The sequence below is a fragment of the Panthera onca genome, chromosome E1 (genome assembly GCF_046562875.1).
Source record: "Panthera onca isolate mPanOnc1 chromosome E1, mPanOnc1 haplotype 2, whole genome shotgun sequence".
Taxonomy (NCBI): domain Eukaryota; kingdom Metazoa; phylum Chordata; class Mammalia; order Carnivora; family Felidae; genus Panthera; species Panthera onca.
In genome coordinates, this window is record NC_138352.1 from 2,133,138 (window position 1) to 2,149,922 (window position 16,785).

Consider the following 16,785-nt stretch of genomic DNA (forward strand, 5'->3'; position numbering starts at 1 on the left):
AAAAACAACTACGTTTTCCCTGTTTCTTCCGTCTTGTGAAAAGTAAAACTGAATTTCATTTTAAAGAATTCCCACATATTTTTTTCAGTCTTTTAACATTTTTCCCTAAGTAAACTTTGGTACCTCCCAGCTGGCCAAATTCAAGATTCTCTGTATCTTATTTCCATTACTAACTTGGCCCATTAAATTTCCGCTTCCCTGTCTTATCTCAATTATATCTCATTTTTTACCAAAAAAAAAAAAAAAGAGAGAGAGAGATACGCCTTCTAGATACTGCTTTTAAGACTTTCTCCCTTCCCCAAATACATTTTAAAGTACATACCTCCAAGTGATACCAAAGGTTGGTCTAGGAGAAGGATACGGCCATATATCCAAGGCAGGTTTTGCATTGTAATTAAAATAAGGGACTTCTCGGATTCCTCCTTTTCTGGCCAACTTTTTTAAGTCATCATTAGGCAACACAAATATGCTCTTCTTGCTGCTCTTGGTGATAAATTTTCTATAGGATGGCAGAGCAGTACCTGAACGAGTCTTCTTGGGTCTTGAAAACTTCATGAGTTTCACTTTGTCCCTTGTGGAATATTCTTTGCTCACGGTCATAGATGTTACCAGCGTGCCTCCTGCAGTGGTCAGTGAGTCTGTCACTGTTGTGGTGACCACAGTTTTGCTTTGCTCCTTCACAGAGATGATGTCCACGCTGCTGCCCGTGGAGGGTGTGGAAAGCTTTGTTACCGTTGTAGTGGTGGTCGTGACAGTGGATTTGGCACAGTTTTCTGTGGAAGAGACCACAGTCTGCTTATCACCTTTTGCTACTTTGATTACGGTTTTTGATTCCGTGGCCACCGTGGATGTCATAGTGGTGACTTCTGTGATGACTGTTTTCCTCTTAGACTCTCCGTTGACATTTTCATCTTTGCTGGTAGGCAGCCCATTTTCATCAACAAAATCATTACTGAGGTTAGATTCCTCTCCAGAAGTAACAGGTGAGGGAGTAACTTTCTTAACTTCTGAGGTTTCAATTTCCATATCTTCTACCTGATTTGTTGAACTGCTTTCTGGACAAGACAGTGGAGGTGTGGTAGTATGTATACTCTCAGACTCTTTGGTTGAAGGCAGGGTCTCTAGGCCATCCTGGTAGTCACCTCCAGCATCAGAAGATCTCAGTAAACATGATTTTGTTTCCATGTTGTTTTTTTCATTAAAATCTTCCATGATGACATCACCATTCATGAATGGCTTTACAGCAGATTCTTTAATGGTCAAAGACTTAATATCATTTTCAGGAATTATTTTACTTATATTATTAAGCTTTGGTTCAACATCGCCACTTACTACTTTACTCTCAGAGATTTCTTTCAAGCATTCCCCTTTCAAATATACTTTAGATTTATTATCTTTTCCATTTATTTGAAAGGTACTCGCTTTCTGTCCTTTCTTTTCAGACTCTCGATTTTCATTATTCTTTTTGTCAGTGCTACTTTTTAGATTGACTTGATCAATACATTTAACTGATCTCTCCTCTAATTTCTGTTCTTGACTTGTTTTTTTACCATTTGCTTCAGTTACCTTACTCTGTGGTCTCTTGTCACAGTTTCCAGTGGACTGATCTGAAACAAACTCACGTTTCAATGGTTCCAAGTCTTCAATACCTTGTTCTTGAGTTATGAACTGTTCAGAAATACTTTCACTGCTATTCTGAACAATCATATCTTCTTCACTGCTGTCTTGAATAGACATAGTATCAGAACTATTTTCCAAAGTGCTATTATATTCAGAGTCACATCCCAGTTTTCCTTCAAAGTCCATTGCTTTTGACAGAGATGGGATATCTCTATCATCGATACTTTTAGGTACTGATGGAAGTGAAGGGCTCTGGGAAGGAGAAACAATGGTGTCATTATCCTCCTGTAGAAGTGGTTTTTTGTTCTTATAGATCAAAGTACCAATTTCATCTGTACTGGCTAGTTTGGAGTCATCAACGAGAAAATCACTTCCTTTGGTGTTAATCTTACTAGGTTCCTGGCCTTTACCGGTAGGTTCAGAGAGACTCTCATCTATGTCATTTCCAACGGAATTTTGTTTCTGACAGTTTGTCTCTGGACTCTGAATGGAGACGTCATCTAACATTTGATCTTTTGGATAAAGTTTGTTTGTTGTATGATCAGGATCACTGATTCCAAGAATTGAGGGATCGCTCTGTGAACATCCCCGAATCGAATCTTCAGATTTATCATTACTTGCATTAGGGCTTTGTTCTTGTTTAATAAGCAAGTCACTCTGACACCCTTCTTTTGCTTTAGTTAGTACTGGAGACTCAGAAAGACTTTTCAGAGAACTTGTAGAGGTCTTTCCGATACCCTTAATTCCACCCTCCAACTTCATCTTTTCAAGGCGCTGTTTTTCTTCCAGTGTAAACTGTTTAATTCTCCTTTCAAGAAGTCCATCTAGTTTGGATGATTTAATTTTCTTTTTATAACTAGTCCTTAGATGAAAACCCTCACTGACATTGACCACATCTACTTGAGAACTTTCCTGACAATTGATATGTGGCTCTGTTTTCACATCATCATCTATTTCCATTGGTTCTTCCTTAAAGGATTTATCATTGTCAGAATCTAAAACTTCTTTTACATCTGTGAAATAAAGACATTTACGTAAGTGAAATTTTTTACTCTCAAATGTGGAACTCATAATATTTTTATTTTAAAAACTACCAATGGTTCTTATTTTCACTCAAGGGCTTAAATATAAATATATATTTGAAAGCTCCTGACATAGGATTAAGATAGGTCAATGGACAGGGCTAAACTTTATAAAATGTTAAAAAACACACACATATTGTAAATATTTAAATATTCTTAGCATCTGAAAATAGAATGTTACAATGAGAAACTACTTAGCTTGTGACAGCTACTCCATACACCAGTACCTTCATGTAAGATTCGGTATAAAATATTTTGTAGTCATAAAATACCTTAAGGCTAGTATCTTACCTAGTTTTTAAAATACAGCTTTTCACAAAAGGCAATGTAAGTTCCTCAGAAGGTTGGACACAGAGTTAGCTTAATGACCCAGTAATTCCACTACTGGGTATTTACCCAACATGAATGTTCATATCAATATTCATAACAGCCAGGAAGTAGAAACAACCCAAATGGCCATCAACCGATGAGTGGATAAGCAAGATGTGGCACCATCCACAAAATGGAATACTACGCAGAAATAAAAAGGAATGACAAAATCCTGACACCTGCTACAACATGGATGACCCTTGAAAACATGACGCCAGGTCAAAGAAGCCAATCACAATGGACCACATATTACATGATTCCATTTATACGTCATGTCCAAAACAGGCAAATCCGGAGACAGAAAGTACATTAAGGCTGGTGAGGGGAGTTAGGGAGGACTGGAGACCGACTGCTAAGGAGTATGAGGTTTCTTTTTGGGGTGATGAAAATGCTCTAAAATTCACTGTGATGATGGTTGAACAACTCAGTGAAATACTAAAAACCACTAAATTGTACCCTTTAAATGGGTAGATTATCTAGAATATGAATTATGTTTCAATAAAGCTGTGATCATCAGAGAAAGACAAGGCAGTACCTCTCCTGCTGTGCGAACTAGATCCCGTGCAACCTTAGCATCCCCAGGCTGCCCTCCACCCCGGACTCTCCTTACCTTGGTCCTTCTTCTCAGCAATCCTGGAAACATCCATTTCACTTTGGTCTGCTCCTTTTGTAGCATCTGAATCTTTTACCTCATCTTTCTCAGAATCAGGCTCTGTTTTTATTTTTTTTGGACTTCGTGGACTTTTTCTTCTATCTGATTCATCCATATTTTCATCCACATTATTTTTGGCTGAAAAAGAATGAAGTATATAATAATGACAGGTATTCTGAATATTAGCAATTTACTGTAATAAATCTAGTTTAGTGGAAATTATCAAGTATTTTCAGCAATTTATACTGCTTTTTTAAATTAAACACACACACACACACACACACACACACACACACACACACACACAGAAGACAGTATATACTTCCCTAATATGCTTGGCTGACCTAAACCATTAAAAGAAGACTGCATTTTAGATGTGCTTCAGAAAGAAGCTTTCACACAGAACGACTATTTCAACCTGTTCGATGACTTTACAGATTCTATATCAGTGTTTCTAACATATTTTGTGTTAAAGAATCATATTAGAAGGATAAATACTTAAGTATTTTTCACCCAGACTCCATGGACAAACTTCAAAGATATCCAAGATCCAATGAAATTAATTACAAAAGTTTGTTTACATACTTCCCCTGGCCCCCACCTCCCCCAGGTAAGGAATCATAGCATTTATCACAGAATAAAAGAGACTTAAGGGAAATGACTAAATGCAATGTTTGGCCTTGTTTGGACCTGGTTTACTGCCAAGAGTAAAACAGCCTCTCTGACACAACTGGGGTACCTGGGGTAGGAACTGAGAATCTCAAGATGAATATGTTAAATAGTGTCAGTTTGCTGACTGGATAATAGCATGATGGTTATGAACGTCCACTCTAACTAGAGAGATATATTGTACTGGAAAATAACATGATTTCTGGAATTTGCTTTAAGTACAAGGGAAACAACTCTAGGAAAAAAGTAGGGAGTGACAAGTGAAAGAAGAGTGACAGAACTTGATAACTGTTAAAGTTGAATGATGATTACATGGGAGTTCATTATTCTCTTTTACTTTTGTGTAGCTTCAACTTTCCAGAAGGGGAAAAAAAAAAAAAAAAAAAAAAAAAAATCAAGCCTACGATATAGAACTATTGTCTAGATGAATTTTCTTAGGCCTTAGAGGCATTTCTGCCTTTTCTTTTCACTTGAACCCGAATATCCCAAGGACTTAGCAAGGTGAACCTATTTTTTATTTAAATAAAAACGACTCCTTCCAAAAAGATCTGCCTGAAAGTGGAAAGAGTGCAAAAAACAAAGCCAGTATCTGTCAAGACAGCAGGATATTGGTGAGAGAAGAAAAGAATCATAGAAAACGGTGACAGGACGTGTCTAGACCCCACAGGTAACGAAAGGACAAAAAACTAAACTGATACTCTCTTTCTTCAATGCTTCTGTAGTTATTTCAGAATAACTGGGCAATATTTTTTCAATGATTTCAAGTTGCTCACAAAGAGCTTTATATGTCAGTATACCCCATTTATAAGCTTTAAGATCCTGGACACTTAAATGGACGATTTATAAAACGTTCAGGATTTCCTCTCCATGAAAGGTCTCCTTGACAGACTATTAACAAAGGGAGCCCAGGTGGCTCAGTCGGTTAAGTGTCTGACTCTTGGTATCGACTCAGGTCGTGATCTCCCGGTTGTGGGATGGAGCCCCATGCTGACAGCGTGGAGCCTGCCTGGGAGTCTCTCTCTGCCCCTCCCCCACTTGCACACACGTGCTCTCTCAAAAATAAATAAATATAAAAATATAAAAATAAATTTAAAAAAAAAATGATTAATTCATATCCGTCATTAACCCTTGCACATTAATACCTGTATTGACACTTATAAATTAATGTGCAAATCAAAGGTATACAGTCTGAGTTAGAATGGAGGTTAGAGATAAGGGACACAGCAGTCAAGCAAGTCAAACACTCTATAGTCTTCTGATGCTGTCAAGTGTTCCCTGAACTGTGTTTCTCTCTGTTCTTTCTAACACATCTGTGCCTCTATCATATGATCAGACTAGATTAGCCATTATGATAGGGACTAACAGTTCTGAGATTATAAATTGGTGGTTACTAATGCCTTCACCGTAATTCCTATTCTGTAGTTAAGCTAAACCAACAATGTGCTACCACCTGAGAGGAAAGGCTCTGAAGATGCTAGAAGACCAACCTGGTACCTGAATGGATAAAGGCCCGCCATTTGTACAATAGAAACCATATGCTAAGGAAAGTGGATTCAAGATAAATCTGCAAAAGCCTAAATATTTTGCTTATTGATAATCTGGATTTTACTACACAGATAAAGCAGGTCAGACATAAGTAAACACAGAGCTCTCTATAATTCTAAGTGCTACGTGGACGGCTGGAGCAACAAAATGGCAATAAAAAAATTGTGACCGTCTTTCAGAATTTATCAGAATGTACATTTTGCTTGGATATGATCAGATCATAATAGAATTTAATATTTGCCAAGTACCTACTATCACCTAGGCTTTTTAGGAAAGAACACATTGCACCAAAGACTAGCAAATTACACTGCATAGCACGCACAACTATTTTTGAAAATTGCTCAGATTACAAAGGAGATCTTGCAACGTAGTGTGCAGAAAGGACAACGGAAGCCAGGAGACATGGATTCCAGTCAGGATTCTATCCCTGTGTGAACTGTACGTCACTTAGTATCTCCGTGAAATAATCTGCTCGTGTGCTGTGAGTTTCAAAACGCATGGTCTCTTGGGGCGCCTGGGTGGCTCCTTCGGTTCAGCGTCTGACTTCAGGTCATGATCTCATGGTTTATGAGTTTGAGCCCTGCATTGGGCTCTCTGCTGTCAGTGCGGAGCCTGCTTTGGATCCTCTGTCCCCCCGTCTCTCTCTGCCCTTCCTCCGCTCGTGATCTCTCTCTCAAAAATACATAAAACATTAAAAAAATTATATATCTATATATATCTATAGACATAGATGTATATAGTCTATAGATATAGATATATATGGTCTCTTAGTAGGGTAGTTCCCCTCTAGAGTTCTGTGATTCTAAATACTAATAAAATTGTTAGCGAGTAGCACAAATTGAGTTAATACCTCGTTTATGTGGAAGTGTTACTGAATTCTCCACTACTTGCTATTTGGTTTTGTTATGTGCCACAATGCTGAGGTTACCAGATATGTAGCTCCTTAGGAAGTCAAGTAATACTGAATTTAAGATTTCAGAAAAACAACTAGGTGGCTGAGACCTGTTTTCTTTTTTTAACAAGTCCTATTCTAGCCTCTTTCTTTAACTGAAACCCTAAGTATCACAATCCTGAGAATAAAGGCTTAAATATTTTATAAAGGTTTAAAATATTTTAGAATTTATACCAACTACATTGGTAGTTTTGCCATGTTCTGTTAAAAATTTCAGAGAAAACTTTCATCTAAAATATGGTCAGTAAACCTCATTTTGTAAGAAACAGTACAAATCAGAAACATGAATACAGGAAAAATAACTTCAATTACTTACTTCCTTCTAATGACTTTCTGTAATTCACATTAGTATTGCCTGGCAATTTAGGAACAAACCTATAAACATGAGTTTTACTAATCCAGCTCCAACCACCATATCCCGTAACTCTGTATTCCTCTCCTTTTTGTTTCCAAACCTGGTGTGAATGAAAACACTCTGATTAAACAAGAATGAGGATGCTTATAAAACATATGTGGTTTTATACATTTTTACCAAACAAGATCCACAGTCAGGCAAATAAGTTTACCAATCAATTTTATTTTCAACAGGAATCACACATTCATGAAAAAACTGAAGACAGCTGAACCCTGAACAACATGGGGGTTTGCTGACCCCCCACGCAGTCAAAAATCCACGTATAACTTGCAACTCCCTCAAAACTAACTACCAATAACCTACCGTTGACCTAAGCCTTACCAATAACACAGTCAGTTAACACATATTTTGTAAGTTACGTGTACTATATACTACATTCTTTACAACAGAGTAAGCTAGAGAGAAGAAAATGTTATTAAGAAAATCACAAGGAACAAAAAATGAACTTACAGGTACTATACTGTATTTATCGAGACAACCTGCTTGTAAGTGAACCCATGCAATTCAAACCTGCGTTGTGCCAGGGCTGACGAGACCCCTTTCTAATATGAAAAATGTAACGCAATTTTTACAGTGTTAGAACAATTTCAACCAATGAGTCTAATAGCCCACCTACATTCTACCGAGACAAACCTCTGCTTATAGAAATCGCCAGAAAGACTTACTTCATTCCAACTATATTAAATAAAAGGCTGTGCCAAAAGCAAAACAAAATTTAAGTACCTAAAGTTGCAGAATACAAGCCTCAGAAATGGCTAACACTATTTTAAAAGACTATAATAAAAATTACCTGATGTTTAACTGGAAATGTATATTTTACCCACGTGGCTTGTTGCATCGTTTCTTCCTCTTCTTGTTTTTTCTCTTTTTTCTTGACTTTCTCCTTCTCTTCTCTTTCAATTGATGTCATTCTGTGTAACCTAAGAATATATGAATAGAAAGAACTGCACTTAACTTTGAAAAATACATTAAAAAGATAAAAATACAGTACTGCAAGTCAGGAAGTTAGAATCAAAGAATGGTTAGCTATAATCCCACAACCCAGATAACCCCAGTTCACAAAAATCAGTAACAATTCCGTAACAGGAAAAATGAAACAGCAGAAAAAGGCAAAAGCATGCCATCCTTCCCATATGCCCTCCGATAAGAAATACACTCCCTTACGGCTTATTCCTGAAACTATTAATACACATATATACCAATATATTTACACAAAAGGGATATATTACAATCACAACTACACAGTTTTTTTTTTTTAATTTTTTTTTTTCAACGTTTTTTATTTATTTTTGGGACAGAGAGAGACAGAGCATGAAGGGGGGAGGGGCAGAGAGAGAGGGAGACACAGAATCGGAAACAGGCTCCAGGCTCCGAGCCATCAGCCCAGAGCCTGACGCGGGGCTCGAACTCACGGACCGCAAGATCGTGACCTGGCTGAAGTCGGACGCTTAACCGACTGCGCCACCCAGGCGCCCCACAACTACACAGTTTTTAATCAATGAATAATTGCATTAGAAGATCTTTCCATATACCAGAAGATATGGATATTCTTAAAGAATTACATAATCTACACCACTGCATGGACATACTATAATTAAACCAGTTCCCTATTAAAGAATACATTATTTCCTTCCCTCAAAAAAGACCAAAAAATCCAAAAACCTACCAACTAGTATTTCTAATTCTATCTAGCACTGGGGGGTTGAAAGCCTTTACACTAATGTGGAATTCAGGCTTTCTACATCCACAGAGAAAAGGGCTGACAACGTTCCTGCTTTTGGGTAAGAGGAAGGAAGGACCACATTGATGAGGCCACCAGTCACTGAATAGGGCATAGGCCACACTCTTTTCCCGGGGTGGGAAACGGGTATCACTGCACCCAGTAATAGGGAGACAGGCAGGCCTGTGGTGAGGCTCTACATTAAGATGATTAGACTGGAGGGATGGATGCCTGGGTGGCTCAGTCGGTTGAACGTCTGACTCATAGTTTTGGCTCAGGTCATGATCTTGTGGTTTCGTGGGTTCGAGCCCTGCACTGGGGGTCTGTGCTCGTAGCATGGAGCCTGCTTGGGGATGCTCTACCTGCCCCTCCACCACTCACGTGGTGTCTCTCTCTCTCTCTCTCTCTCCCCCTCAAAATAAATAAAACTAGACTGCATTTTTGTGAATGGGAATATTCCCCATAAACAAGGACACTGACCAAAACCTATGAAGAGAGGACCCTGTCTCTGAGACCTCTAGTGGTAGAAAACCTGCTTTATTACACCCTACCCAGAGGCAGCCAATCTTGCATGCATAACTTTGTGGAAACAAATAAAGATCTTTTGTCAACCTGGGGGACAAGCTGCTAATAAGATATGAGAGGGGAATTTAATCCTTTGGATCTCCATCCCCCCACCAAAACTCCCTACTGAACTCCACTTTCAAGAAAGCTGTGTGCCCCTGTGAATATAGGACCCTAGAATCTAGGCGGCTGCATACCGCGAGCTCATGCCTATCAGCCGCACAACCCTAGAACAGCATGCTTCATTCTCTCCCAGTTGACGGAAGGAGAGGAGAGGGAGGAGATTCTCCCCGGAGACTCACTTACTCAAATACCACCCATCTGCCACTACTCGTGGAACCAGGGAGTGGGGCGAGCTCTGTAGGCGCAGCAGGGTGGATAACCTGGCAGCCTCAGCCTGCCAGAGGAAGAGTGACTGACCCAGGCTCAGGTAGCATTGCTCAACAGAGTTTTTGTGGGCTAGGCTTTCAAGCTCTCTGCAAGTTGAGGTCTGACGTGGCAACTGAACTATCTTCGCTGACAGTGGCCAGGAACAGAGTACTGTGCGGGGAGGATACGGGAGCAGTGACACTCTGAGAGCTCACGGCTGGGCTGGGTGCTCGGCCTGTGCTTTTGTGTTCACATGGGAAACAGGTCCATTTTCATCACCAGATATAAAGGCTCCATTTTGCTGAGGACGCCAGGCCACTGAGGTAGTATTATAGCTAATCTGTGATGTTAGCTACTCTTGAGTAAATTCTATTGCTCTCACTGCCACCGAGCCAATCTTCAGGTTTCGGCAGCAAAAATGGCGAGCTCTGAAGGAATTCAAGTCCATTTGGTCGGGCAGAAACCTGGGCTACCGCTGGCAGCCCGGAGGCCCCAGAAAGGAAGAAGCCCCATCGGGCTGGCAGCGCGTAGCCTCTAGCTGCCAGTCCATACGGGGAGGCACACGGGGTGGCAGGTGTCTCTTCTGTACCTCCATGGTTCAACTGAGAGCCTGACCGAGAGTACGGACCAAGCTTCAATCCCACTCCTAATCTCCATGGGTGCCCAGGGTCGTGTCCTGCCTGCTTTGCTACTACAAACAAAGCCATAATAAACAATGTTTTATGTCTTCCCTGGTAAACTTGGAGAGTGCTCACAGTGTTCCCCAGCGGTGGGGTAGCTAACTCCAAAGGTCCTTGAACTTAAAATGCTGACAAGTAAAGCTACATTGTTCTTCAGAACTGCACATTTCACGCTGCCCTCAATGACAAAGCCACCGTGTTTTCCCATACCTTCACTCAAGTTAGTAACAAACTTCTGGATGATCAGCCCAAGTGAGAGATGAGAAATGATATCCCACTGTTTTGATTTACATTGCTTTAATTGCAAGAGAGTAAACATTTTGTTAATGTCTACTGGCCTTTCGTATTTATTTTTCTGCAAAATGCCTGCTCAAATCCTTTGTCTTGTCTGTACTGGACTATTAGTCCTTCTCACTTATAAAAGATCTTTGTCACTTAAGGTAACTTTCCATTTGTGGTGCAAAGATTTTTCCTCAGTTTGTCATCTTTTGAGTTTGATTATAATATTATTTTTCCACTCAGAATTTTAAATACATATATCCACTTTTTTTTCCTCTATGGCATCTGGGTTTTATATCTGTTTAAAAAGAAAGTATCACAACAAAAACATAAATTAATCCACGGTTTCTTATTGAAGCTTTTTGGTTATTGTTTTTTAAAAAAATCTCTGTTTGTCTGAATGTTTTTGCCAAGGCAGGGAGCTAGGCTGAAATTTTCTAGGTCCTGCTTCCTTCTCTGACATGCAGTGCTATCATTGCTAGATGCTCACATGTGTTTTTAGGTCTATTTCTAGATTCTTTGTTCTACTCTACTACCCTAAAATCTTATTTTTATTGTAGCTTCGAAAATGTTCGAATATTGAGGCACCTGAGTGGCTCAATCGGTTAAGCGTCCGACTCTTGATTTTGGCTCAGGTCCTGAGATCAAGCTCTGAGTTGAGCTTCACACAGCGCATGGAGCCTGCTTGGAATTCTTTCTCTCTCCCTCCCCCCCGCCTCTCTGCCCCTCCCCAACATGTGCTCCCCTTCTCTCTCTCAAAATAATGAACATTGAAAAAAAGTGTTCCAATATCTATTCCTTTCTTCCTCATACCTACTTCCCTTTTCTTGCAATTAATTTTCCTAGATGATATATCAGTATCATTTTGATCAAGCCTGTGTGCCCCTCAAGGAGGGAAAATCTTATTCAAAATGCAAATGAATATTAATTTTAGAAGATTAATATAATTAACATAATGCATGGTTTCAGAAAATGTAATATACACATCTAAACATAGGATATATCTTTATCTTTCATTTACTGCGTATCCTTTCTATCTTTTTTTTTTTTTTAATGTTTTTAATTTATTTTTGAGACAGAGAGAGACAGAGCATGAGCAGGGGAGGGGAAGAGAGAGAGGGAGACACAGAATCCGAAGCAGGCTCCAGGCTCCGAGCGGTCAGCACAGAGCCCGATGCGGGGCTCGAACTCACGGACTGTGAGATCATGACCTGAGCTGAAGTCAGACGCTTAACCGACTGAGCCACCCAGACGCCCCTCCTTCCTATCTTTAATAAAGTTTTAATGATTCCTTTACATGATCCTAAATATTTCTCGTTAAATTCATTCCAGTTGTTTGAGTTTGTTTTTTTTTAAATTTTCTTTTATGTTTATTTATTTTTTTGAGACAGAGGGAGACACAAGCATGAGCAGGGGAGGGGCAGGAAGAGAGGGAGACACAGAATCCAAAGCACGCTCCAGGCTCTGGGCTGTCAGCGCAGAGCCCGACACGGGGCTTGAACCCACAAGCCGCGAGATCATGACCTGAGCCGAAGTCAGATGCTTAACTGCCTGAGCCACCCAGGCACCCTGAGAGTTTTGTTGTTATGGGGATCTTTTCATTACAATTAAAAAATATATATAAAATGTAACCAGATTAAGAAAGAGAACTTTATCAATAAAGCAAATACATCTGAAGCTAGTGTGTCCCACTCCCAGGCAGTCATTATCTTGACTTTAGGGTTATCATCCCCTTTTCTTTATAGTTTTACCACCCATGTGTATACCCCAAACAGTAACAAGTTTGGCTTTTGAAAACTCAGTAGCAAGAATAAAACTAGCTGCATGAGCATAAGAGCAATGCTGTTACTATTAAAAGAAGGTTCCCAGGAAAAAATAAACCTGTCTCTGTGTCACAGCTTCCAAGAGCCTCTTCTGGTGAAATCCAAGGGTGAGGGCATGAGCAAGGTCTGGAAGACACTGGGCTCACCACACTCTGGGTCATCTGGTAGGGCTGTGAGCAGGTACGGATCCAAAGTGGACTGCTATGGACTTCCTGCTTCTGTGCCATTTGATTATTCTGTGGTATAACTTGGGAAAATTCTCAGCTCTCCCCACTGACTTAGGATATGGTCCTCTTTGGTAGGTTATCATTTGTCTACCTGGATTACTGCTTCCATGGCTTTATTGGTGCTTTATTCTCTATTGTTCCTCTTTTCTCCGTGGGTTTATGCTTTAAAAAAAAAAAAAACCCTTTGCCATAGTTTTCATGGAGGTAAGCAGGGAACAAAATTAAATGTGTTCATACAATGTTATTTTCACTCAGAACTCCTACAGTATTTTCTACATAGTTACTGTCACATAAAATGTATTGTTCAATATGGCAGCCATCTTATTTAGTTTTCAGATTGTTTCTGATAGTTTTTCAATTTTCTTGGGGTTTCTAAGTGTCTACTTAGGTCAATTGCATATAATTATGCCTTCATCTGCCAACATGTACATACATACACGTATACACACACATGTATATGCATATGTATGTTTTATTTCTCTTGACAAACTCCCATCAGTTAATACTTTAAGAAAACTTGGGAATTCAAGCTGGTGCAGCCACTCTGGAAAACAGGATGGAGGTTCCTCAAAAAACTAAAAAGAGAACTACCCTACGACCCAGCAATTGCACTACTAGGCATTGATCCACAGGATATAGGTGTGCTGTTTCGAAGGGGCACAGGCACCCCCATGTTTATAGCAGCACTATCAACAATAGCCAAAGTATGGAAAGAACCCAAATGTCCATCGATGGATCAATGGATAAAGAAGATGTGGTATATATATATACAACGGAGTATTACTCAGCAGTCAAAAAGAATGGAATATTGCCATTTGCAACTACGTGGATGGAACTGGAGGGTATTATGCTAAGTGAAATTAGTCAGTCAAAGACAAAAATCATACGACTTCACTCATATGAGGACTTTAAGAGACAAAACAGATGAACATAAGGGAAGGGAAACAAAAATAATATAAAAACAGGGAAGGGGACAAAACAGAAGAGACTCATAAATATGGAGAACAAACTGAGGGTTGCTGGAGGGGTAGTGGGGGGGGGGGTAGTGGGAGGGGGGATGGGCTAAATGAGCAATGGACACTAAGGAATCTACTCCTGAAATCATTGTTACACTATCTGCTAATTTGGATGTAAATTTTTAAAAATAATAAACAAAATTTAGAAAAATACTTTAAGAAAAGTTAAAAAGAGGGGCACCTGGGTGCTCAGTCTGTTAAGCATCTGACTCTTGATTTTGGCTCAGGTCATGATCTCACAGCTCATGGGATTGAGCCCCACATAGAGCTCCACATCAATAGCACCAAGCCTGCTTGGGATTCTCTCTCTCCCTCTTTCTCCAGACTCTCTTCTCCAATCCTTCTACCCAAAACTAGAAGCCCAGTGAGCCCTTCTTCTATGGATGTAGGAGGCCTGAATACTATGTTAGTGGACCCTCTGAGGGTTTAAAAGCCCTAGTGCCGGCGAGAGAGAATCAGAAATACTGACTGGCATATCCTCTCTTCTATTCTAGATGTTGGTTACTTGTGTTTTCCCCTTTGTTTTTTCTTTCCCGATAATCTCATCAGATGGGCTCTAAGGTATGTTTATTTTCTATTTCATCAAATATTTAATAGTAGTTCTTAAAATTCGCTTTCTTTGAGGTGACTTCTTGAGATGTATGCCTAGCTAACTAATTTGGAGTTTTTCCTTTCTAACGTACACATTGAAGGCTATCAATTTCCCCTAGGTACTCTTTGGTTGCAGCCTACAAATTTCAATGTATGTAGTATTCTCATAAACTCTCAATTCAAAATGTTTACTAGTTTCCATTACGATTCTTCTTTGACCATTTGTTATTTATTTAAAAGTGTATTTCTTAAAAAAAAAAAAAAAAAAAAAAAAAAAAAAGAGGTTAGAGTGGGAGAGAGCCAAAGCATAAGAGACTCTTAAAAACTGAGAACAAACTGAGGGTTGACGGGGGGTGGGAGGGAAGCGAAGGTGGGTGATGGGTATTGAGGAGGGCACCTTTTGGGATGAGCACTGGGTGTTGCACGGAAACCAATCTGACGATAAACTTCATATATTGGAAAAAAAATAAAAATAAAAAAATAAAAGTGTATTTCTTAAGTTTCAAGCATATAGCTCTTGCATTTCTCTAAAGTTTTACTATAAATCTCTGTATCCCCAAATAACATTTTAACATGATATCAGCATATACGCTTTGAAACTTTACATAAATTGAATCCTATTCCACGTATTTTTTAAGAAAAGAAGTGTTGGGGTGCCTGGGTGGCTCAGTCGGTTAAGCGGCCAACTTCGGCTCAGGTCATGATCTCACGGTCTGTGAGTTCGAGCCCCGCGTCGGGCTCTGTGCTGACAGCTCAGAGCCTGGAGCCTGTTGCAGATTCTGTGTCTCCCTCTCTCTGACCCTCCCCGTTCATGCTCTGTCTCTCTCTGTCTCAAAAATAAATAAAAACGTTAAAAAATTAAAAAAAAAAAAAAAAGAAAAGAAGTGTTTCCACTCTCTTGTACATGTATGAGAGCCAATCTCGTTGACACTTACTCTGGCCTCACTGCTGTATACAATAGCCCATCAGAGAACCACATCGTAACTTGAAGGTGCCTCATTATGGGCATGTAGGGACTGTGACCAAATTTCACCATTACCAAATATTATAAGAAACATCTTCCTACAGGTCTTCTCATACACACATGTAAGGTCTCTCTGACGTACTTAATTAGGAGTAGGATTGCATTTTCAACCTTGTTTTTGCCAAATTGGTCTCTAAAATGGTTGCAGTAACCAGTATACTATTTGCTCTTTTATCAACAGTGTATCAATTCTCTTCCTCTTTATGTCACATATTTACCAATACTCTTTAAATTTTTAACAATCTGATGGGTGTGAAAGAACAGACCATAGTTTTCTTTTTTTTTTTTTTTTTTTTTTTTTAATTTTTTCTTAATGTTTATTTATTTTTGAGAGAGACAGAGACAGAATGTGAGTGGGTTAGGAGCAGAGAGAGAGGGAGACACAGAAGCAGAAGCAGGCTCCAGGCTCTTGAGCTGTCAGCGCAGAGCTTGACGCGGGGCTCGAACTCACGAACTGCGACATCATGAACTGAGCCAAAGTCGGACGCCCAACCGACTGAGCCACCCAGGCGCCCCAGACCCTAGTTTTCATGTGCATTTATCTCATCTTACCAGGAAGGTAAAATATGTTTTCATATTTTTTACTATTTGTGTCTCCTCTTCTGTGAATTATGTTTGTATCTGTAGCCTTTTTTCCTACTAAGTAGTTTGGTTTTTTTCTTTTTGAATTGTAGAAGTTCTTGAATATACTGTGAACACTAACCCTCTTTTGATTATAGTACAAAAAAATGAATGTACCTTTAACCTTTCTATGGCTTAGTTTTTTTAGAATGATTTATTATTACAAAACTCAACAACAGACAACAATCCACCATTCACTGATCTATACATATGTGATAAAACTACATAATAAAAGGGAATAACTAACACTTATAAATTATGGTCATCTCTAGGGGTGCCTGGGTGTCTCAGTCGGTTAAGCATCTGACTCTCGGTTTTGGCTCAGGTCATGACCTCGTTGTTTCCGGAGTTCAAGCCCCGTGTTGGGCTCTGCACTGGTAGCATGGAGCCTGCTGGGATGCTCTCTCCCTCTCTCTGCTCCTTCCCTACTTGCACTGTCTCTCTTTGTCTCTCTCTCAGAATACATAAATAAAAAACTTAAAAAAAAAAATGACAGTTATTTCTAGAAGGAGGCAGGGTAATGTGAACAGAAAGTAGATGTAATAATGATAATGTTCTTATTTGTAA

At 39.4% G+C, this 16,785-nt stretch overlaps 1 protein-coding gene across 15 annotated transcripts in view; it reads right to left on the reverse strand.

Moving 5' to 3' along the window:
* Nucleotides 1–16,785, reverse strand: part of BPTF (bromodomain PHD finger transcription factor) — a 149,689-nt gene that overhangs the window by 52,870 nt on the left and 80,034 nt on the right. For all 15 annotated transcript variants that reach the window (XM_060645640.3, XM_060645645.3, XM_060645639.3 and 12 more), the window contains 4 exons: nucleotides 8,095–8,224; nucleotides 7,206–7,344; nucleotides 3,682–3,861; nucleotides 323–2,633 (listed from right to left, as the gene is read on the reverse strand). In XM_060645640.3, the coding sequence (XP_060501623.3) occupies nucleotides 323–2,633; nucleotides 3,682–3,861; nucleotides 7,206–7,344; nucleotides 8,095–8,224 (2,760 nt within the window). The remainder of the gene's footprint in view (nucleotides 1–322; nucleotides 2,634–3,681; nucleotides 3,862–7,205; nucleotides 7,345–8,094; nucleotides 8,225–16,785) is intronic.